We start from the raw sequence: 22,874 nt of genomic DNA on the forward strand, positions 1-22,874 counted from the left end.
CGTCTGCATCAAGACTCATATAACTAAATCTATGACAGAAACAGTCTACAAAGTCTTTCCTATCAGAAAACATTTCTACAAGCACCAAGAAAGTTACAACAGTTCTTAATAAACCAGGTAGAAGCTACCTGACAAAATATTTCTCTTCTTGTTTGATATTTATATACGAGGGGCGTGCAAGAAGTAATGGCCCTGACCCACTTCCAGTCGTCTGATCTAAATGAAATTTTGTATGTGTAATGATTCATATCTCTATGGGTTATGTTGCAAAAGACAGCTCTGAACTAATTGTGGTTTCTGATTTACTGGTGTTTGAACTTAGTCAGGTGCGAAATGGACCAGGTGTGAAATGGAACCAGTTGAGTGTCGCGCAGTGATCCTGTTTTTGTATTTGAAAGGACGCACACCAAAGAAGACTTTTGATGAAATATATGAAACTTATGGTGATGATTCCCCATCATATGACCTTGTAAAACGCTGGCATCCTGAATTCAAACGTGGCCGGAAGTCTGTGGAAACAGCTCCCAGACCTGGTCGTCCCTCTTCTGCCATTGGTGAGGCATCTGTTGGAGGACCAACCTGGGGTGTCCTACAAAAACGGTGTCCAGAGCTGCATCAAACGATGGGAGAAATGCATAACTCTGGGTGATTCCTATGAAGAGAATGACTAATATCTGTGCCAAGTTTCATTAATCTCCTGCTATGGGAAATGGGTCAAGGCCATTACTTCTTGCATGCCCCTCGTATATCTGACATCTTCTCAAGAAATATTACTGTAAGTTCATGTACTTTTGTGGCAGTTTTGTTTTGCAGTAGGAATAAAGTTTCAAGACTTACAGTAGTCTTCTCCTGTAATACATTTTTGGTAATGAAGAGAAGGCAAAGGTCTGAACAAGTCTCACTATATAGTGTTTGTGCTGTCTTGAAAGTCATTTTCCACAAAGTTTCTTCACCATAACATACTTTTTCCAATTACATGTAAAACATGATAACCACAACTACTCTTTCTTTTTCCACCTTAGTCGTTTCACTTACAAAAGCTTCTAACAATGCATAGTCATCAAAGAGTCTTAGTTTCCTTATATAGCTAGATATCTGAGCACTTGTTTTCACCAATTCATCCATAGTGTTATCTTGAACCAAACATATGACTAAGAAGATACTTTACAGTAGGCTATTACATTCTATTGTGAGAATCAATTATGTACAATACATTGTACTTGATCAAGCATTAGCAAGTTATCATCTATCACATAAGCTCATGGAAAGAAATGACTACACCCACACATACATGGCACCCAGAAACCTTTGTTTTTATGATTTTGGAGTAGCAAAAATATGTTTACCTGGTATATGAGTAGCCATACTTAAATGTATTGTGATATTTTTCAGCAATTCACAATGCCACAAAATTCATGGAAGCAAAACTCTGTCAATAACAATACATTGTATGTTAATAAAGGTTAGACGTCCAGCTAGTAAGATATACAGTACAAAAGTTACCCAAGCAATGGATGACAGCCACATGATTCAAATAGAATCAGCAATCTTTTGTCAGTGACAAAAAAAAAAATCTTAAATCCAACAAGTATTTAACCAAACCTATAAATTAACGATAAATCATACTTTCTTATAATTAAGCTAGAACAGTTCGACTGAAGATGATGTCAAGACAAAGTTGTAGATTTTCGTGTCTCCTTCTCCAGTGTTGACTACAGAGCCTCAGTAGACTGGGTGAGGTACACGATGTACTCCTGCCCCTGGGGCCTCTCCCCCTCCCCGGAGCTGACGATGTGCTGCATCCCGTCTCCTCCAGCCTGCTCCACCACTACAGCATCAGGAGCTAGAGCCACCATCGCCTGGGGAAAATAAATGTCAGAAATGGGTCTTATTCATTTCATCACATTTGTTGGTTCTTGTCACCACGGAGGGTCCCACAGAGATTGTTGGACCATTTCAAACTGAGGGTATTGTTTAGATAAATGTTCGAATGTTGAGTGAAACTCAGCTGTCTTGTTACCAAAAAGGCAAACTTAGATCCTTGTTGCCATTTGATTTTGTCACGGTTTGCTTGAAAATCCAATGACATAAAAATCATGCCATGGCCTATGATGGATGTAAATATGGGTCCTTAAAGAAGTGTATTATGCACATTTGATAAAATATCTAAACGATTTCACAACCCAGCTTTCTCAACCCGGTAGATCACATCCTGGAGTTCTCTTGTCACGTGACTGATGATATTGACTACTGACAAGACAGTTTTGAGAAAGTGGCGCCCCCTGTGCCTGTTTAAAGTGCTGCGTTATCTACAGATGTGGATCACACCCCTCGCAATCCACTCAGGATCCTGATCCAGCATTTAAACACAGTCCCAGTGTGTGTTACGTTCACTCCTGGTTTGAGCTGCCCATACCTGTGACTCGGAGACATTGGCTGTGGTTGTCGTGACGACGTGAGTGCTGGCGGCCTCCTGCTGCGTGATGTCCATGATCTGCTGCAGGATGTTGACAGCTGCGGAGGTGTCCCCTCCCTCCGTCTGCAGGACACCTGCTACAGGAAAGATGGAACAACTTATATGAGGGATCCAGAACAACCACAAAACCAGGACGTATCATGTGAGGTTTTCCTCACGTATGTCCCCTCCCTCCGTCTGCAGGACACCTGCTGCAGGAAAGACAGAACAACTTATATCAGGGACACATTGTGACCACAAAACCAGGATGTATCATGTAAGGTTTTCTTCATGTATGTCCCCTCCCCCAGTCTGCGTGACACCTGCTACAGGAAAGATGGTACAACTTTTATTAGGGACACAGAGCAACTACAAAACCAGCACCTCTACAGAACCTGTGGAATGAGGTTTCCTTCACGTATATAAGGATGATAGGATGTTGACCAAACAGTACTGCGAGTTTGCAATCATACAACCATCATCATCATCATCGGTTGGCTGCTGATCATACAACCACAGCGTTCTTTTGAGGACTGACATATTTCTATAATCTGAAAGTTACATGGGATAATGCCCAGATTATAACCAGAGATTCCAGACTATGAATGATGTGCAAAATGACTACTTAAGAATCTAATAAAAGAACAGAAGAAGAAATAGTCATGCCTTCAAGCACAAGAGTTACCCAGGATTGTAAACAAAATCCACTTAAATATATCCCCACAGTGCTTGAGTATTAAATACTCACTAGCATCGGTGTAGATGACCTGCCCGTCCCCACTCTCTGTCACCTCCACTACATGATGGGTGGCACCCAGGGCAGCGTCCACTTCCATCAAGTTCACCACCTGGGAAGGAGCAAGTATGGTCTTTCTTGACAAAATGTAAATTTTTCAAAAGTAAGAGAAGGCATTCCTTGTTTTGCCTACATACAAACAAAAACCACTTAGATACAGGCCCAAAATACTGGAGCATCAAGGTATGCTCATGTATATAAATTTTTTACTTATTTTGCTGCTAAAATGTATTATTCTTACCATAGACTGATAGAGATAAAGATTTTGCACTGACAAAATAAATTGCATGGGTATTGAAATCAGCACCAACTTTAAATTTGAGATCCTGACGAAAGCATGGGTTCTCCACATAAGATACCTTTCGTCTGTTTGAACCTTCGTTTCATCAACTCTCGAATTGGCCCACAGGCCACTTTTCATTGAGGTCATGAGGTAAGAGGTCAGACCTGAAGTCTTGACAAACATTTCTTTCATTGTTAATTCACGTTTCTCTTATCAAATGCCACAGATTCAAATAGTTCAAGTACAGGAACAGGTCCAGGCCTCTATACCAGTACCTCTATTTGCACCTGATGTTACATTTGGGCAGACATCCCTAAACAAAAAGTGAAGGATACCTTAGCCTCATGTCTCTTCTGCAGGTGCTTGTTTAGGTCCCAGCGGTTCCCAAACACAAAGTCACACTCAGGGCACTTCAGCATTTCCACATGCATCTCTGTCACCTGGTCTGTACCAGTGGCTGAACACGTCACCTACACAAGGAAGGTTATAAGTATCAGTCCAACAGACCAACTCTGCATGCAGTAAGCCCACTGCCACTTTAGGTCGATGTTTTTAAAACAACAATGCCCCATTATTCTTTTCTGAAACAACACAAGGCATCTCTTTTATACCGTACATTTCAAGTATGTCATATACAATCAATCAACTGCAGGCATCAGTATTGATGCATGGTAGCTGTAGACACTGTTCTCCATACACAACTAAATCTAAATATTTCATGCTTTTTATTGGAATAAAAGTCTGATATGATAGTGACATGTTACAAGGACCAAACATTGCTGTGTGGGTGTAACCATGAGTAATCCTGGTGCTCAACTACAACACCATTGGACCAAAGCCAAATCAGACTTCCAAATCTCCAAGTATCCTATTACACCACTTCTACTTAACATGCTGCCTACCTGCAATATTCACATAGTTGCACATGCATACCAAGACAAACAAACAAATGCATTTCAACTCATGACAGTATGTCCCTTTTCATGGAGGTAGAAACAACAGGAAAAATATGTTTCGAATTCTCCAAGTATCCTACTAGTACTACACCACTTCTGCCTTACATGCTGCTAATATTCAGATGACTGCAGATGCACACCAAGACAAATGAACACACCAACTCATGACAATACCTCCCTTTTCATGTAGGTCATAACAGTGGCATCACAACTCTCTCACCTGTGTTGGACTGTCCAAATCAGTCTTGACCAGGGAACCCACAACCTGTTCGTACGCTTTGCCCGGGTGTTTCTTGTTGAAGTGCCTCTTCATGGCGCCGGTGATGTTACAGGAATACGGACACAGTGGGCACTTCAGCACCTTCTGTCCCGAGTGCTGCTCCATGTGTCTCCTCAAGTGGGCAATCTGACAGGGGAAGAAGGGACAATTTTACAGGACTGAATGAGATTATTTCCGAGCACGAGCCAAGGATGAAGTTCAAGTAGGGATCGTCAGGCAGCTCAGGAGCACCGAGAGACAGTCCGAAGTATATGGCATTGATAGCGAACCTAGGAGGAGCGGTAAGTAGTAAGTACATGAACAATACAATACAGAATGAGAATATGGCGGTATGAGTCTTTAACGTCCCGGTTTTCTTATAAGGTCCATGTGTCTCCTCAGGTGGGCGATCTGGCAGGGGAAGAAGAGAAATTTTACAGGACTGTCTGCTCTGCTATAATCTCCAAGCAGATTCTACGGCAGCATAAAATAGTGTCAAAAGCTGCCAGAGGAGTGAAGCCGGCCTAGGAGTGTGCTTGGCTATGACTCCCTTTGGCCAGTTGTACTCCTTAGCCAGCTTTGTCTACTAGTGAAAGTGACCTGAAACCATTTTAGCTTTACTAAAGAGCTATTCTTCTATTGGCCAGGAAAGAGAGACAATGCAGAAACAATGTGCGACTAAAAAAGTACCATTCTGGCAGGGGAAGAAGGGATAATTTTCACAGGTCTATCAACAGAGAAGACAGATGCTATGTACAGTATTTACAGATTCAATGTGCTGGGGGAATTTCCCTGGCAGCTCTTTTCGACAAGCACAATGCACTGGAGCTTAAAGTTCGGGCCATTCGTTACTTTTCGCTGTTGAATCTCTCACTGTAAGCCTAGGAAAATACATTTTCATCAGTTTTGTATCATCAAGTTCAGATGATGTGAAGTTTTTTCTTCGTCCCAACAGGGAAATTTCCATCCTGGGAGGAGACATCCTTGCAATGTAATGACAACATACAACTAAAATTAAAAAGGACATTCGCTGCCTTACCTGTATGCCACTGTAGTCACAGATCTGACAGTAGTATCTCTTCAGCTCGTTGCCACCCTGGTTGTGGTACTGCTGACTGTGGAACTTCAGACTCTGCTTGGTCTTGAACTTCTTGCCGCACTCCTCACACAGGTGGTTCTTTTCCTTGGTGTGACGAAGCTTAGGAAAACCATAGATTTTTTTTTATTAGTGTGTAAATGACATTGGCAGTGATCAAATGTACTAGTAATTTGTGGGCTTGCCCAGCAAGAGTAAAACCACTTGCATACACATCACTACCAAAACCAAATCTAGAACATGTTACAACACTACATGAGCAAGCTGCCAGATTCTGTACAAACAACTACAACAACAACTGTGCTAGTGTCACCAAAACAAATCTACAATGGATGATTCTACAATGTTTTCATCACTCAGGTCCAAAATTTTACGTGCCTTGGCAGTACTCCACCAAAGAAAGGCTTAACTAAGAACCCTGCCATGTAGTCCTCACCATGTGAGCCTTGAGGTTGCTCTTGCTGCGACAGGCGAAGGTACACAGACCACACTTGAAGGGCTTGATGCCCTCGTGAGCCCAGATGTGCTTCCTCAGGTCTGGTTCCTTCTTCCTGAACAGCTTCCCGCAGTACGGACACTTGAACGCTCTCTGTCCCATGGCACTCTTCAGCTGCGCTCTCTTTCCCAGCACCAGGGAGATCTCCTCCAGGGTCATGGCTGGGTGGTGCTTCTTGATGTGCACCTTGATTGCCCTGCAACACACAAATGAATTATATATCGCCCAACCACGGGTAGGATCGCCCAACGGCAGTACACAGGAATGAACTATGTGATAATGTTCGATAGGGTTCTATGGAGTGACATACTGTAGGTACTAGCCTGGTCCCGACCTTCGGTCGATTATGTATGTATGTATGTATGTATGTGATAATATTTGATATCTTTGACTGTATTTATTCATTCATTGATTGTACTTAATGTATTTGGTGGATTAATGTTATGTCTATGTGTTAATGTATGGGTCTTTATTATGACTTGGCCGGGATCAAATTCCTGACCTACCAAATGCAAGTTGAACACTCCACCCACTCGTCAGCCATTGCACTCATACCATTGCACAAATGAACTCAACACCAAAAGTTTAGAAAGTCGATTTAGGTCTACCACATCTCCGTTGATATCTTATACAGTAATTTTAAAACCATGCAGAATGACCCAGATAATTGTAAGAAAGCTTGAGTGAAATATGGTGAGAAACTGCAGACCTTTCCTTGGTGAAGGTTTCTGAGCAGGCGGGGCAGGTGTAGGAGTCTCTGAGGTTCTCCACAGGTGCGTGCTCCTTCTTGGTGTGGCGCCACAAGGTGTACTTGTTGTTAGTGCTGAACTCACATTGTTCACACTTGATCAGAACCTACAGTGAAACAGATATACGACAACCATGTAAAAAGGTGTAGGTAAAGGTATTACCATAGCTTTTTGAGGCCGTAAGGGCAGTGGGTCGTTATCCACTGTGTCTAGGGTACAGTATTGGAAGATACCCTCTCCTTCCATCACTTTTTACCTCCTCATTTGAAGTCAGGTACCCATTTTGACATCTGTTTAGAGTGAAGAAATTTGTGCTGAGTGCACAATGACACGTCTATCAAGGAATGCCAGGATTCAAACTCCTGACCTCACGATATAGTGTCTGCTGGCCTAGTCCCTCAGCTATTCGACACTACAATGTACACCATTCAAAAAAAGGGAAAACATCTTGAAATTTTGAACTTTCTAAACACAGAACTTTATTCAAAAGCAACATTCACCTAAAAATGCTCAAAGGTTTCTGTATCACATAGACTATCACAAAGGAATGGTGGTTGTATAAAGCTGCATGTACCTACCTTACTGTGTGAACCCTGGATATGTCTCTTCAGTCCTTCCTTAGTGGCAGAGGCATACGGACATTCGTTACAAGCAAACGGGCGCTCCCCTGTGTGTGTACGCTCGTGTTGAGCCAGTGTTTTGCTGTGGACGACAAAGCTTTTCTGGTCATATTGTTCAATTATCAGAATGGCACAACTTCCATTTGACTATCACAAGACACTCCTAATCTGTAGCAACTAGCAAGGTGGCATTACTTGATCTACTAGTACTAGTACAGAGTGAGTAATGTAATATAGAACAAGCCAAGCAAAACCATACATCCAATTCTCCAAGTATCCTATTACACTATTTCTGTCTTACATACTGCTACTATACCTTATACACATTTTTGCAGACTAACTCCAAGACAAACACACCAACTGATCACAATACCTCTATCTAACGGATGTAACAAATAATTTGCAGTGGAAGACTCACTCGTAGTAGAAGAAGCGACCACAGTAACGGCACTCCATATCTCCATACAGAACTTTCAGCTTGTTGTAGACGTCTAGACTCATCTTGCGGTACTCCAACTTCTCCATCAAAGTGTCAAAGACTGTCTTGCCATCATCTTGGTCCTCTACATCTTCAGTTGACTCTCCCTCTTCAGGTTTGCTTTCACTATCAGCAGAGTCTTTGGGTTTGACAAAACATGGAATCAGTAAATTCATCTGAAACTGTGAAAGTTTTCAACAAAATTGCCCCTGCAGTTCTAAAATCCACAGCTAAGGGGCTCAAACTTACATACATTTGACCGTGTAATTCTTTCTTGTCATGCTACGCACAATACATTTTCACAACTCTCAAGACTTGGAAAACATTTTATGGAAATTTTTTATTATGACATTCCACATCATTTTAGACAAAAACTTATACTAAATTGTACTAATTCTACTAAATTATAAGTTATAGCCACCTGACATTAACGAAATATACAAGAAATACACAATACCTGTGCCACTTGGCTTTTCTGTTGTTTCATCTTGGTCTTCCTCAGCTTTCTTCTTACTATCACTTTCTTGCTGTTCCTGTACAGAGTCTTGCTGTTCTTGTGTGGATGCTTTCTGTACCTGCGCTGCTTCCTTCTGCTGTTTCTGCCCTGCTTGCTGTTCCTGTACTGTCTCTTGTTGCTGTTCCTGAGCCATGTGAGACAGCAGCAGTTCTGCTGCTCCTTGCTGTCCCTCCCCCTCCTGACCATGAATGGGATGACCCTCGGGGGTCACCTCGATAGTCTGGTACCCATCAAAGTCAAACGCTTTCACGTCATTCCCGAACTCAAACAGAAACTTGCTGCCCTCCAAGCTCTTAGCAAACAGCTCGTCAAAAGATCTCTCCTCAGAAACATGTTTCTGTAACAAGATATTGGTACAAGTAAGTGAAGACTCATCTGTAGAAGCTGAAGAGCAGACTGATAAACATTTCTTGTGATGAGGAATTCTTACAAACTACATGAAGGCACTAAATTTTATGGATGACATCCTCTGCAGACTCTAAATCTAACGCAAGAGCAAAAACAAAATTAGTAAAAAAACAAGATGCCCAAATTTTCAAAATAGAGACAATACAAGAATTGAACTGACAATACAAGGAATCACAGCCAACAGGTCCTTTATTCCTGTATTCAAGACGTGCACAAACTATAGTATGGTAATCTTGTATATCATCACTCACCAACTTGGAAATTACACTCAGGGTGAGCACACTACTGCCACTTCTACCTCAAGATTACCACATAACATCTTTTCCCATTTTCAGCATCTTTTTGACAGTAACCATCTCCAGGAGGGATATAAAATGTCTTTTATTTTATAATAAGGAAATTAGGCAAAATCAAGACACATGCTGATGTGATCCATGAAATCTATTTGCTGTGGCCTAACAAATAATACACTAGAGCATAGACAGCTACAATGCAAGTCTTGACTCAGTTCTCGCAACTCTCACAAGAACTGGGTTACTCCGTCATAAAGGTAGACTGATAACCATCGAAAATTTGGAGGTACATCAGTTTACCTTTTAAAATGTAGCCAATGATCGATGAAAATTCTATTAACAGCTACAATGTAGTTATCAAACTGCCAAAGTGAAAATCAAGTAACACACATACCTCCTGTAGATGTGCAGTGAGAGGGATGGAGCTGAGAAAGTGCTCCTCACACGCGCAGCAGTTGTAGATGAACTTGTGTTTCCTGATGTGCAGGTCCAGGTTTGCCTGTCTGTTGGTGGAGTACTCACACAGCCCACATGGGAACGGCTTCATACCCTGGCGAAGAACCATGGAGGGAATCTTCATCATACAACTGATGTGTATCTGTGCCTTTGGCATAACACACCAACGCCGCAGGCACGTTATAACAGCTGTTTACATTACACTGAGCGACCTGTCACACCTAATATTTTCACATCCAGCTGCAACTGTTTAAAGCAATCTGATGAGGAAGCCCCCAACTGTACTGGGTCATGAGTTTTACTCTATGATAGTTCTAGGACAATACATCTTAACCTTGAGTTGATTACTCTAGTATGTGGAGGCATGGCTGTTTCTTGCACTTTTCTTGTTAGCATCAAATATAGGCATAAGGGAAAAAAGTACTTTACGTACAAAACAAGACTGGCACCACACACATATACAGACACAGCTATGTCAATACACACATACAAATACTAGTATACACACAGACAGACACACAAATGCCCACTTTCCTTCTCTCCTACTAACCTGATGTAGAACCACGTGTCTCTCCTTGTCCAGACGTGTTTTGAACTTGCGGTTACAGAGGTCACAGATGTAGATGAGATCTCGCACGCCATCTCGTGTCTGGAGCTTCAGCTTATCAAATATTTCCTGCAATGTAAAACAATATAACTAAGAATCTTAAATATGTAATAAAGTTGAAGACAAAATTTTGTGCAGCATATGCACATTAGGTTCTGGGACAGTGCTGTGCTGAAGCAATGTGACATACATGTACCTTTTCGTTTAAGATTTTAAATTTCTAAATCAAGTAAATGTTAATGTATTCAAATTCCCCATCTATAGACCCCTGCAATAAACAAACCTTGCTGTCACTGTTGGCCTCGGGGTCGTGTTTTTCCCTGAAGTGCTTGACGAGAGCCCTGACAGTGGTGTAGGTGCTGGAACACATCTCACAGGGGTGGCGCTCACCCTTGTGCTTGGTAGCAATGTGGTCCTACACAGAAAATACATAAACAGAAATTATATATATGCTAGGGCAACTAAGTCCTTTATTTACAACCAAAGAGTTACGCTTCATCGACTGATAGCTTCCTCTGAGCAATAATGACTAATTCTACTTGTCAACCATACAAGTAATCTCTACACACTAAGTTTCTCCAATTAATTTTCAGAGAATATTCAACCAATGTTTAAGGTGCTATAGTGATATAATCATAAAAAGTAAGACCCAAACCTTTAGATGGCTCTTTTTGGTGGAGGAATATTCAACCAATGGACCACGGTAACCCCATCATGTTTCAGGTGGTATAGTGTTACTAGTCTTTATCATGATATAATCATTAACAAAAGTAAGACCCAAACCTTTAGATGGCCCTTGTTGATGGAGGAATATTCAACCGATGGACCACGATAACCCCATCATTTTTCAGGTGGTATAGTGTTACTAGTCTTTATCATGATATAATCATTAACAAAAGTAAGACCCAAACCTTTAGATGGCCCTTGTTGATGGAGGAATATTCAACCGATGGACCACGATAACCCCATCATTTTTCAGGTGGTATAGTGTAACTAGTCTTTATCATGATATATAGTCATAATAAAAGTGAGACCCAAACCTTTAGATGGCCCTTGTTGATGGAGGAGTAGTCACACTGTTGACAGTGGAACCTCTCCCCGGTGTGTTTACGCATGTGAGTCTTCAGGTTGGTCTTCACAGCACAGGCATAGTCACACCTGTCACACTTAAACGGCTTCTCCTTGGTGTGCACACGCAGGTGGTTCACAAGCCCATTGCGGAACTTAAAGACCTGTAAATGTCATAGGTGAAAATCACATCCTTATAGAGGAAGCAAAAGTAAGGGTTTATTCAAAACTTAGTGAAAATATATTCCTTCCATTTATAACCATAAGTAATAGGAGGGTCTAATGTCTATGGTCTACATTAGACATCTTAAGATACATTTTTGTACATGTTCATTTCTTATTTTTCAGCATCATGTAAAATGAAATGCAAAGATTTTGCAAGCTGATAGGCAGATTCTTCATTACTGCATTCAACAGGACATGTTTCAAATTCACGGTTTAAATGATTCTGTAGTGCAGAAGAAGTCATACAATGGAGACATCCATGGTGTCTGAATTTGTGGTGCAGAGGTTACCGTAAAAATAAAACCAGAGAAAATCTCAAGAATGACTTAGTTGCCCCACATACCTTGCTGCAGAACTCACAGCTGAACACCGTGAGGGAGGACCTACTGAAGAGATAGGGAGGTTTAAGAGCAGCTGTGGAGTTGAGTGACTGTTGGATGGTGTGGGTGATGCCCTCTGCCTGTACAACTGTCTGTACATCCTCTCCCATCTCTCCCAACTCAGGTACGCCACCCTCTGCGTCTGCTTGGTTTCCGGCTGTTCCAGCAGCTGCTGCTCTTCCCTGAGTCGAACCCACAGCTCCATAGTTGTGCTCTCTAGCTGCCTGCATGTCAGGGGAGAAAAAGTTGTGTTACTTTCAAATTCATGTTTGAATTAATCTCAATTTCAACAAGAAGAACCAAAGTTGAAACCTATGTCACTTCTTCCTTACGTATCTCTATCCAAAAAAATGTGACCATAGCATGTTCAGTGCAGGAAATAAAAATGTATCAAAACCAGAAGTTCCACTGGAGTACCAACAAAAGTCACCAGGGGGCCAAAAGTGTAATCATTTCCAGTTTTTGCCACAGACTAACAAACAGACAAACACTGCCTAAGATAAAACCTCAATTTTTCATTGGAGGTAAATATGTCAAAAGTATGGATAAAGTATGATTACATATAGCTCAAAATTTGCATTGTTCTTAATTTTCACTCAATTGAATCTTCTATAGTGGCAAGTTTGTAGAGGTCTACATGTGATTTTATATGGACCAAATACAACACACAAACTTGTGCCTGTTTCCATACTAGAACTAGTAGAAACTATCCTATTTTATTAAGTACTTACAAGTTGTGATGTGGATGCCCCAGCTACCTTCTTCCTCTTCGCTCTCATCTCCTCCAGTTCAGCAGCCTTCATCTCATCTTCATCCCTGGTCTCCTCTGCCATACACCGATGCCTGCTGTACTGTCTTTCCCGCGCAAACATGCGGTTACACTTGTCACACACAAGTTTTCCATCACTAGACAGTATGGCCTGCCTTTGCTTATCGTGCGTTGTGCCCTTTTCCTCGTCAAGACGTAACTCTAAATTCTCATCCACAGGCTTCTTCCTGGGGCGTCCCCTTTTCTTCTTGGGTGGTACGACAATGGTGGAGTCATTCATTGTTTTAACCTTCACGTCTGGTAGGTTAGAGAATAATGCTTCGCCCGGCTGGGTTGCTGTTTCTTCTTCGTGACCTTCTAACAGCAATGTCATTTTCTGCGGGGATGTTGGCATGTTGGAGAGCGGCATCAGCTGAGAGATGAAGCTTTCCGTGTCCCCGTCTGGTACAGTGTCCGCATGTTCGCTCTTCAGATGTGAGTGTAGCTCCGCCTTGCTCAGAGCGAACAGGTTACAAAGCTTGCAGGTCCAGATACAAGTGCTGCTTGTTGCCTCAACATGGTCTGGAACTGGCACTGGAAATGTTTGAAGAAACTTAGATTTAGACCATTTGCAGAGAAAAATCAACCATACATACATTTACGTCATACCGTATTTTGCACTATCTCACCGGCTTCTACATGTATCAAACAGGCTTTCAAAGAATAATGCACTGGAATGCACTTCAGTTGCCCTGGGAGCACTGCTGTCAAAAGTTGTTACTAGAACCGAACATAGAATTACTGAAAATTTTTTTGTTTGAGGACACCAAATTTTCTCAACATCTCATTTGGTGCCATGCATTTTGCATTGAAATGTGTGTGTTCTCTGGTGGGCATAATATAAAAAGAATACGACACACTGTGAATTCCGCATAACCCTCTGTTTCAGTCATCCTGTCGGTTGGGCTGGTACCATGCATCTCGGGTTACATGGAAATGATGGAATACTAGTCCACCATGTTGTATTTTCTATATGTACTTCATACAAATCATTCTGTGTAGCTAACAAAGAATAAAAATCCTCCTTAGGAGGGATACTAAAAAATAAATATTCTGTAAGTTTGTCTCACCTGGTTCTGCAGGTGGTTCCTCCATAGGACAGGTGGAGGCACCTGGATCTGCACTACTACTGGTAGCAGCAGGTGCATCAGGGTCAGCATGGCTTTTCTTGTGATCCAAGAAGTCGGAGATCTCTCCAAACTGCCGCAGACACAGTCCGCAGGTTAAGGTATCCATGTTGGGTAGATTCACTGCTGCTTATCAACGATGTTCCTTCTGGTGCTGAATTTGAAAGACATGCAAAGGTGCTTTGTATTGCCAAAAGTTTGCATACCTGGTAAACCACCTAATGGTTTACCAGGTATGCAAACCAGGTTTGTATTGAAGAGCACAAGCTGCATATCAGTACAGATTTAATTGAACTACTCACACCAGGAAGGATTCCTTTTCTTTTTGATAAGTGAAGGAGGTCTTTAACATGCTTGAAAAGTGTGGCTCTCCTCAAACATTACATACCATGGTTACCTTGACACAGTGGAAAGAGTGCAACAACGAGCCACAAAACTGGTGAAAAGTATATCCCATCTCACGTATCCAGAAAGGCTAAAAGCGCTGGAGTTACCCACGTTACACTACAGAAGACAGAGATCTGACATAATCCAGCTGTTTAAGATTACACACGGGCTTGACACAATAGAGTGAATAACCACTGCAACCTATGCGGGAGAGCCATGTTTACACCAAGCTTGGCATCAAACACACGAGGGCACCAGTATATAAGTATCAAATCCAAAAAGCTACGGGCCCGAGGGCACACTTCTTTCCCACACGAGTTATTCCAGCATGGAATAAACTCTCACAGAGCACAGTGAATAGCAAGTCAGTGAAAGAGTTCAAGACAAGACTGGGGCAGGAATGGGGACTGTACCCAGACAGACATGAGTACCACTTCTCTTACTGATGCTACCACCGCCACAACTAGGACAGCCTTATTACCCGCAAGGGTATCGACTGGCTGTGGTTCAAGGTAAAGATTCAAGGTAAAGATACCCCATAACTAGTATATCATTATCATGACATCCTATACTAGGATCTCCTTGAACGAAGCTACTTTCACCCTAGTGAAATGAGAAAATTTGTGTTGTCTTTCCCAAGGGCACAACGTTGGAGCACATCTGGGGACTCAAACCCTGGGCCTCTGGGTTTGAGCTAAACAAGTGTGTATTCGAGAAAAGAGAAAGATTCAGGGCACCACATTCTTGACTGAGCCTGAAGGTTACTAGTCCGTTATTCAACATTTCAAGATCTTCTTTGATACTCCGGTCCCATAGATTGCTCATGAATATAATAAAGTCTTGTACCATTTTACACAATCATTCTTAGGATTAACCTCCTTGGGATTAGGGATGACAGGATCATGAGGCCGGGTCATTCACAAGATGTCAAAATGAATTTTTTGCATGTCAATAGTGACAAAAATTCTTCTTTCGGTAGGGCTGCCACCCTCATCTTTTTGAGGATTCTGCAGCCTTATTATACATGGAGAGGTCCACTGCGCAGACTGAGGGGGATTATATTTTTTATTTGAACACTGACAGGGATGGCGACAGCGCCACCTCTGCCGGGAGGCTGTTCCATTCCCTAATTGTACGTGGGAAGAAGGCATTTTGCTTATGTTTTCCACGAAATCGTCTTCCGGGAGGGACGTAAAACGGGGGTCCCGTGCCGAAGGAGGTGCCTCGACTACGCTTTGGGTACCTACTGGCTGGCAAAATACACCAGATGATTATTATGATTATTGGACGGGGTTATCCTGTCATATCAGTGCAAAAAAGCTAATAATTCGAAAGAAACATACTGTCAATAGTGCAGAAGAAATTCTTCTTGACAAGTCTTGATCTGTTTGAAAATTGCGCCAAATCTGGGTAGAATTCGATAACTTCACTCTCGAATTCGGCTTCCACCAAGGGCCATGCTACAGCAACAAAATATGCCGCCATTTTGCTAGTCCGCTAGCTTGCAAGTCTGGTTGTCTGCGGAGATCGATATTCTAGTCTTCAATCTGTTTTTAGTTCAGTAAAGCATATCTAACTGAATACCGCACACCACCTACACAAATTTCATACATACAGTGGTGCAAGGACACCAAATTTTGCGCTACTTTCACATTTGGAACATCTGAACTAAACACACTAACCTCGACATTTGCCACCTCAAATTCAACCCCATCTTCACAACACTTCCCTATTAAATTACCTCACAAATTCGCTCATTTCGGACCCCAAATACCTACCTTCTTTTGCCGCGTATTTCAAACATACATCAGGTGGCAAATTTTTACCAATAGCTACCAAAAAGAAGTGAAATTCCAGGTTTTAAGACAAATTCGAATCGATAGATTTTGAGAGGGAAATGGTCGGAGTTGTTTCCCTCCATGTGACGCAGCCAGTTCACGTCTTTTCTCGTTCAGCTCATACTCTCGCGAGAACGTGATGTACTTCAGAATAGTCTATTACTGTCAAAGGTGTGTGCTCATTTTTGTGTGAATAGACAAATGACTCCAAAACGTACTAATATTGACAATAGATGGTAATATTATAAATATAAAGTCTTAAATTAGGTTTATTGATCCATATATTAGTTAATTAGAGTTGTTATTAGCTGTAGCTATAACCACTCTACACCCCTGGAAGTAGTAATAATTAGTTTCTTCCACAAAGTTAGGAAATGATTAATTTCACTAAACTTTTACGAAGTCGATCAACCTTGCCGTGTGTGAAAATCTCTTTGGTCAATCAAAGGTCAACAACTGACCAACCGGCCTTGACTGCAAAGCAGGCAGCTATACAGCGACGGTAACTGTGTTACAAATTTCTAATCAAACATCGCATTGGTCATTTATCTTCGTGTTAAAGATTGATATTAAACGTCGTTAACGTTGATTTGAAGCAAGATTACCCAAGTGCTCCGTTAACCGCCAACGCCTTGACACAAAGTTTAGATCGAGGGTTTGACAAGGGGGCTTCTCCTTCCTCCAGATATTTAAACGTGGCATGCCAGGTTTCAGTTAAAAACTGTAAGGCAAAGGATGACCTAGATTGAGGAGCCTGGTTGCAGGGGGCGTGGCAGTTTAAAATCCCCTGCATTTGTGTTTGGCAGAATTTGCACAAGTAAAAGTTCACTGTAGACAATGCACTGTAAATTCATTCCTTTCTGGAATTTGAATTTGTGATACTCAACTTCCCGCCCACCCGATAGGGTTGGAAAAGGAAGTATAAAACATTCATTTAAGTACTTAACGTTATACAATATTATTACAGTAGAAGCCAGTTAATTGCACCACAGATTAACGCACACTTCTGGTAACTGCACGGAATCCCCAAATCCCAAACCGGTGCGGTCCAGCTGGATAACTTTGCATAATTGCACCAGCCTGATAATTGCACGAAATGTACTGGCAAATAGCGGCTTTTACTGTATTGAGAAATGCATTTTGACACTTGTGGCACAATGGTTTCCCGAGGGAGAAGTCACAGTGAAATTACATAACGGTAGATATTTGATGGTTTACAGTACTTGGGTAACCGGACTGGACCGATTATTAAAAAAACAGACAGTACTTTGCACATTTCTCTTAACACAATTTCTGCATCTTTTTCAACAGGTTGCATTTACAAAATCAAAAGATGGCCGACAACTCTGGGAATGCCAAGCCATTTGTGTTGGCATCACGTCCTGATGATGAAAAAGGAATCCCTTATTATGGAGTGGACATTCTAAAGAAACACGTCAATGTTGTGTGGTATGATGATTTTCTCCAAAACAAGGAGAAGTATGCACAGCTCATCCATGGTATCATCCTATGGGTCACGGTATGTCTGATTTTTGTGACATTCATTCCAGTCATACCATTCTCCTACACCTGAATCTCCCCTGCAACATTACAATATACTAGAACCACACTAGTGCCGTGGATAAACTGGGCTGAGGTTTCCACTTTGGTGGGCATGGCCCCCAACCACCTGTCAGCCAATTACTAGTAGAGAAATGTTTTCTTTAGGTAAAGCCAATTCTCTGATTGGCTGACAGCTGGTTTAGAGGCCATGCCCATAAAGTGGAAATCTCAGACCAACTCAGCAGAGCCTCCCCAGGGGATTTTGCATAGGACTTGGGCAAAGCCCTGCATTGGGCAATGCAGTCTTTCCTAACTGCTACAGAAAGACTTTAAGTCAGACTCTCTGTCCTTTCTGTTAGAACCTGGTATACCTTTGATAAAATTTATGCTGAACCGCATTGTATGTTGCATGCCTTAACACAGACATTTGAATTTGAAGGCACCACGTGTGGACGCTGCATTGCTGGATGCCCTGCCCAACTTGAAAGTCATCAGCAATGTGGGAGCAGGTGTAAACTTCCTGGACCTGGACCTGCTCGCCTCCCGAGGGCTGAAGGTGTGCAACACACCTCGCATCCTCAACGAAACCACTGCAGACATGGGCATGACACTGCTGCTGGCATCAGCTAGGAGGCTGCTGGAAGGTAGGCAGTTGAAGGAAAAACAAATATGTTTAAGCTCTGAGCCCATTACAGGTCAATCCTTCATTCTCCTCCGCAGAGCCTTGCCTCACTTGGAGACTGGCTCTGCTTAACCGGGCTGAGGTTTCCATTTTTGTAGATGTGGCCTCTAACCTGCTGTCAGGAAATCAGAGAATCGGCTATACAAAAGAAACATTTATGCGATTCTCTGATTGGCTGACAGATAGATAGTTACTTTAGTCTGTGTTGAGAAACTTCAGGTCAACGCAGTAGATGGCTTGTCATAGGATCTTAAGTATGAGGATGGACGTATGAGATTCCAGATTTCTTGTTTTCCAGGTGACCAGATGGTGAGGAATCCTAACGTTAAGTGGCAGATTAACTTCTGTGGCAGACAGGTGTCAGGAGCCACCCTTGGGATTGTGGGTATGGGAGGTATTGGCTATGCTGTAGCCCAGAGAGCTCATGCCTTCAGGATGAACATATTCTACCACAACAGGACCAGAAGGTGTGAACATATTTTCTTTTATTATATAATTATAGGTACTTTGTATGGGTTGACAACTGGCAAAGGACAATTGTTTATCTAGTCTAGCAAGTTGACGGTAAAGCTTTGTTCTTGAACATGTTTTCTTGGATGTTGGATCACTTTGGCTGAAATCTTTAGAAAAAGAAAATAATCACTACCTGCTGACCCTATTGGAAAAAGCTTAGAAAAAGCATTGCTAGATGGGGCTTTATGGAGTGATAATTGTACTAACCTTCCCTAGTTCTGACAATAGGTCGATAATGTATGTATTGTCAACACAATTGTAATTTTTCTTTGTCAATAAAGATCTATTTCTTTCTTGAGCTGTTTTTCAATTTCATTTCTCTTCAGGCCCCAGACTGAAGAAGAGGCAGTGGGTGCCCAGTACTGTGCCACCCTGGAGGAGCTCTTGTCACAGTGTGATTTTGTCATCATAGTGACTCCACTAACCGCTGAAACTAAAGGAATGTTTGGCAAGAGGCAGTTTGAACTGATGAAGCCATCTGCCACCATCATCAACATTGCAAGGGGTTAGTCGAGTAACTGGAGTTGTCTTCCTCTTTCTTGTTTGGGGGTTTGATTGATTTTCTTGTGTACTGGATTGTGCTCACCACTGCTTTAAGTGATCTTACATTCAATGCTATGATGGTGGTGTTGTTACCTCCTTGAAAACAGAGTTATTATAATAAGCGTGTTTGTTTGTCTTGGTGTGCATCTACAGTCATGTGAATATTGCAGAGTGTCACCAGGTAAGGTAGAACTACTAGAAGTGATGTAATACTAGGATACATTGTTCCTGGAGAGTTGGAAGTATGGTCCAATGGTGTTGTAATTGAGAACCTACACCCATGCAGTAATGGTAGGTAGTTAGGGGTACCCATGAGTAAGAACTTGTCACATTATGATATTCATCTAATTATTATATCAGGCTCCACACAGGTTCTTCGTCTTCTTTTCATCAGACCACTTCTTGTTCTTTTCACACAGGTAGCATCATAGATACAGGTGCCCTGCTGGAGGCACTACAAAACAAGACCATCGCTGCAGCAGCCCTGGACGTGACAGACCCGGAGCCCCTGCCTGACGACCACCCTCTGTCCAAGCTGCAGAATGTGACCTTCACCGCACATATGGGCAGCGCTACGGTACAGACCAGGAGTAACATGATGGCACTGGCTGTGCAGAACCTCCTGGACGCCCTCAGTGGCAAACCTCTGGTCAACCAAGTCATCTAAGGGACTAGAGTCTAGAGGCTGTGCCTTGTCACCTTATGTGTTGGCTTAGGTTGAGTTTCTCAGGTTACAGACATAAAAGATTTAGGGTTTGTGATTTTTAAAAATAGATTTTGGCTCAAATGACCTATAAATACATGTTTAGCAATGTAACACTGGTACACATGTATTTAGAAATGCATTGACTATATGCACAAGTAAGTAAAAATGGAATATTTTGAAGCTAATGAATGGTAATAAGAACTCAATGACATACTAGGTGAAAACAGTTTCAAGTAGTTGTGATGGTTTTATCTAGTGTGGGATCTTTAATGATCCACAATTCTACATACAATCATGAGATGGTGCTAAATGTCTTTACTGTAGTAACTGATTTATCATGACTGTAGAATATCATGACTCCAGAAAAATTATGATGGACAAAATCTGCAATAAAGTATCAATAACAACAATATATGGGTACGTTTTTTTATTGTATCAAACATTTTGCAGTATTTTGACAATTTTGTTTGTTTTACCAAGGAGGTTAAAAATTGGTTTTACACATGGGTATTTCTATACAGTGCATAACTGAAGTACACCTAAACATCTGGATCAACATGTGTCAAAGTTTTTATATAATTGTCTGTGTGGCATGAAATGCTGATACTTTCAAAGTTAATTGTAAATTGAACAGACTTGATACACAGAAACCAAGTTATAAGATGCAGAAGAAAAGTCACACAAATACAGTAGTTAACTTGAAGAACAAAAATTGCACTGACAATCTGTTCCCCAAATATTTCATCCTGTGCTGTTCCAAAAGTTACTGCCATGTCTGAACTACAATCATCTATGCAACAATCCTTAGAAATTCGATATGATAATTTCTTAAGTTGCAATTTAAGGTCTTTGCATAAGTAACTTATGGGGAGCAAGTGGCAAATTTCATGAATAACCAACACTATGAATACACAAAGGAAAGAGTATAACATAAGGTACATAAAAAGCATTAACATTAAGTAGCATCAGGTTTTAAAAAATTGTTGTGTTTCTATGAATATAACACGTCAAAATATTTTGGTTGGCCCATTTACTATTTTATTTTAGCCTTTATTAGCTGTAACTAAGACGTTTCTACACCCCTGTAAGCAGCAATAATTAGTTTCTTCCACAAAGTTTAGGAAATGTTTAACTTTACGAAGTCGCTCGATCTTGGGTCCAAGTACATGGTCAACCAAAGGCCAATAACTGATTAGCCAGCCTTGGCTGCAGTGCAGACAGCTACGCAGAAACGGTAACAGCGTTACAAACTTCTGAATCAAATATCGAACTGGTCATTTTAAATTTAATACCACAATTTCTTGTATGTCATTTGTGATTCAACTCCGGATCCATGTTAAAAATTGTATCATATTCCCGGTAAACGTTAATTTGAAGGAAGTTTAACACCAAGAGTCCTCCGTTATTCGTCAACGCCTTGACACAAAATTTAGAATGAGGGTATGACGGGGAAGGGGTGTGTCTACTTCCTTCAGATAATGTACTCCCTTGGTGTGCTTGGTTTCAGCTCCTATAAAAACTGAAAGGATGACCTAGATTTATATGAGGAGCCTTGTTGCAGGGGGCGTGGCAGTTTAAAAAATTCTGCATTTGTGTTTGACAAAATTTGCACTTCAGAGTATGTAAGGGAGGTCGGTTGGTAGTCGGACCTTGATCTGCCGGAAGGTGTCCCTTACAATACGTTCGTTTGGAATAGCTGATGATGTTGGAATGGTACGTCGGATCCAAGAAAGACACGAGAGTCAGCTACATTTTGTAGACGTAGACCTGTATTCTTCCTCTCCACTCGTGATCTCCCCCCCCCCCCCTCTCTCTCCCTCTCTCTCTCTCTCTGATCTTCTAGGTTCTCCACATAGGTCCTATTCCTCTCCTTATATATGTTTCCTAACCGTCTACGTACAGATTTCCAAGAAAAAGGTACATTGTTTCACTATCTTATCATCATGACTCACTTCCTCAGCCATTTCTATTAAAGATGCTACAGGACAGTCCTCAATATGGTGAAATGTCATGAGGAAATGTACAAGAAAGTCAGGCCCTCCTCAGGTAGAAATGTGATTAGTTCTCTTCAAGGGTCATTACTCACGGCTGTCATCAGAACGCCTACTCCTGTCTACTCTTTTGCAGAAGAGGTCAGGGGAAAAGTGACCAATACTTTTTTTAGCCTCGAGTTAAGATATCTTAAAAAGTACAAGGAACTTAGCTAAATTGCAATATAGTACAGGGACACCCTGTTACAAGTGACAAGTGGTCACCGATCACCTGACCAAGGCTATCATTACGAAGCGCCTACTTAGTAGTGCTACCTACTACTGATGTACTACTACTTTCAATTTCCTTGACTTTGACTTGCGCTATCTATTTCTCGATGATTTATAGCATCAAGATTATAGTTCACTGTAGAAAATGCACTGTGAATCTATTTGTCTGGAATTTGAGTTCGCGACAGGGAAGGTAATAGAATGCATATTGATATTCATGGCACAATGATTTCTTGAGGGAGAAGTCACTGTGAAATTAAACAACTGTGGCTATTTTAAGGTTTACTGTACTTGCATTTCGGCTGTCTGGCAACCAACAGTACTT

General features: G+C 41.6%; 2 protein-coding genes across 5 annotated transcripts in view; one reads left to right on the plus strand and one right to left on the minus strand.

Moving 5' to 3' along the window:
* Window positions 1-1,304: 1,304 nt before the first annotated feature.
* On the minus strand, window positions 1,305-16,409 carry LOC118418450 (zinc finger protein ZFAT-like). Of its 4 annotated transcripts, none has more exons than XM_035824363.1 (19): window positions 16,243-16,409; window positions 14,021-14,231; window positions 12,874-13,484; window positions 12,106-12,366; window positions 11,510-11,701; window positions 10,753-10,884; window positions 10,413-10,538; window positions 9,801-9,956; window positions 8,646-9,042; window positions 8,129-8,327; window positions 7,669-7,792; window positions 7,051-7,196; window positions 6,282-6,537; window positions 5,789-5,947; window positions 4,711-4,896; window positions 3,870-4,004; window positions 3,204-3,303; window positions 2,417-2,550; window positions 1,305-1,859 (listed from the first exon to the last, which is right to left on the minus strand). In XM_035824363.1, the coding sequence occupies exons 2-19, from the start codon at window positions 14,184-14,186 to the stop codon at window positions 1,713-1,715; spliced, it is 3,627 nt and encodes a 1,208-aa protein (XP_035680256.1). In that variant the 5' UTR covers window positions 14,187-14,231; window positions 16,243-16,409; the 3' UTR covers window positions 1,305-1,712. The 4 variants fall into 4 exon arrangements, with proteins under 4 accessions (XP_035680256.1, XP_035680255.1, XP_035680257.1 ...); XM_035824362.1 differs by having other exon boundaries at window positions 2,417-2,553; XM_035824364.1 differs by lacking the exons at window positions 1,305-1,859; window positions 2,417-2,550 and adding an exon at window positions 2,577-2,667.
* A 282-nt stretch (window positions 16,410-16,691) lies between these two features.
* Window positions 16,692-22,874, plus strand: part of LOC118417596 (probable 2-ketogluconate reductase) — a 9,180-nt gene continuing 2,997 nt past the window's right edge. The window contains exons 1-6 of the mRNA XM_035823193.1: window positions 16,692-16,804; window positions 17,614-17,821; window positions 18,284-18,488; window positions 18,825-18,993; window positions 19,366-19,544; window positions 20,002-20,246. Of these exons, the coding sequence (XP_035679086.1) occupies window positions 17,636-17,821; window positions 18,284-18,488; window positions 18,825-18,993; window positions 19,366-19,544; window positions 20,002-20,246 (984 nt within the window). The 5' untranslated portion in view covers window positions 16,692-16,804; window positions 17,614-17,635. The remainder of the gene's footprint in view (window positions 16,805-17,613; window positions 17,822-18,283; window positions 18,489-18,824; window positions 18,994-19,365; window positions 19,545-20,001; window positions 20,247-22,874) is intronic.

This window comes from Branchiostoma floridae, chromosome 6, assembly GCF_000003815.2.
Source record: "Branchiostoma floridae strain S238N-H82 chromosome 6, Bfl_VNyyK, whole genome shotgun sequence".
Taxonomy (NCBI): Eukaryota; Metazoa; Chordata; class Leptocardii; order Amphioxiformes; family Branchiostomatidae; genus Branchiostoma; species Branchiostoma floridae.

Coding starts and splice junctions, on each gene's coding strand:
- LOC118418450 (XM_035824362.1), bottom strand. CDS start 14,186: ATGGATACCTTAACCTGCGGACTGTGTCTGCGGCAGTTTGGAGAGATC. Junction 11,702..12,105: donor GCTGTGAGTTCTGCAGCAAG/GTATGTGGGGCA, acceptor TGACATTTACAG/GTCTTTAAGTTCCGCAATGG. Junction 10,539..10,752: donor AGGCCAACAGTGACAGCAAG/GTTTGTTTATTG, acceptor TTTACATTGCAG/GAAATATTTGATAAGCTGAA.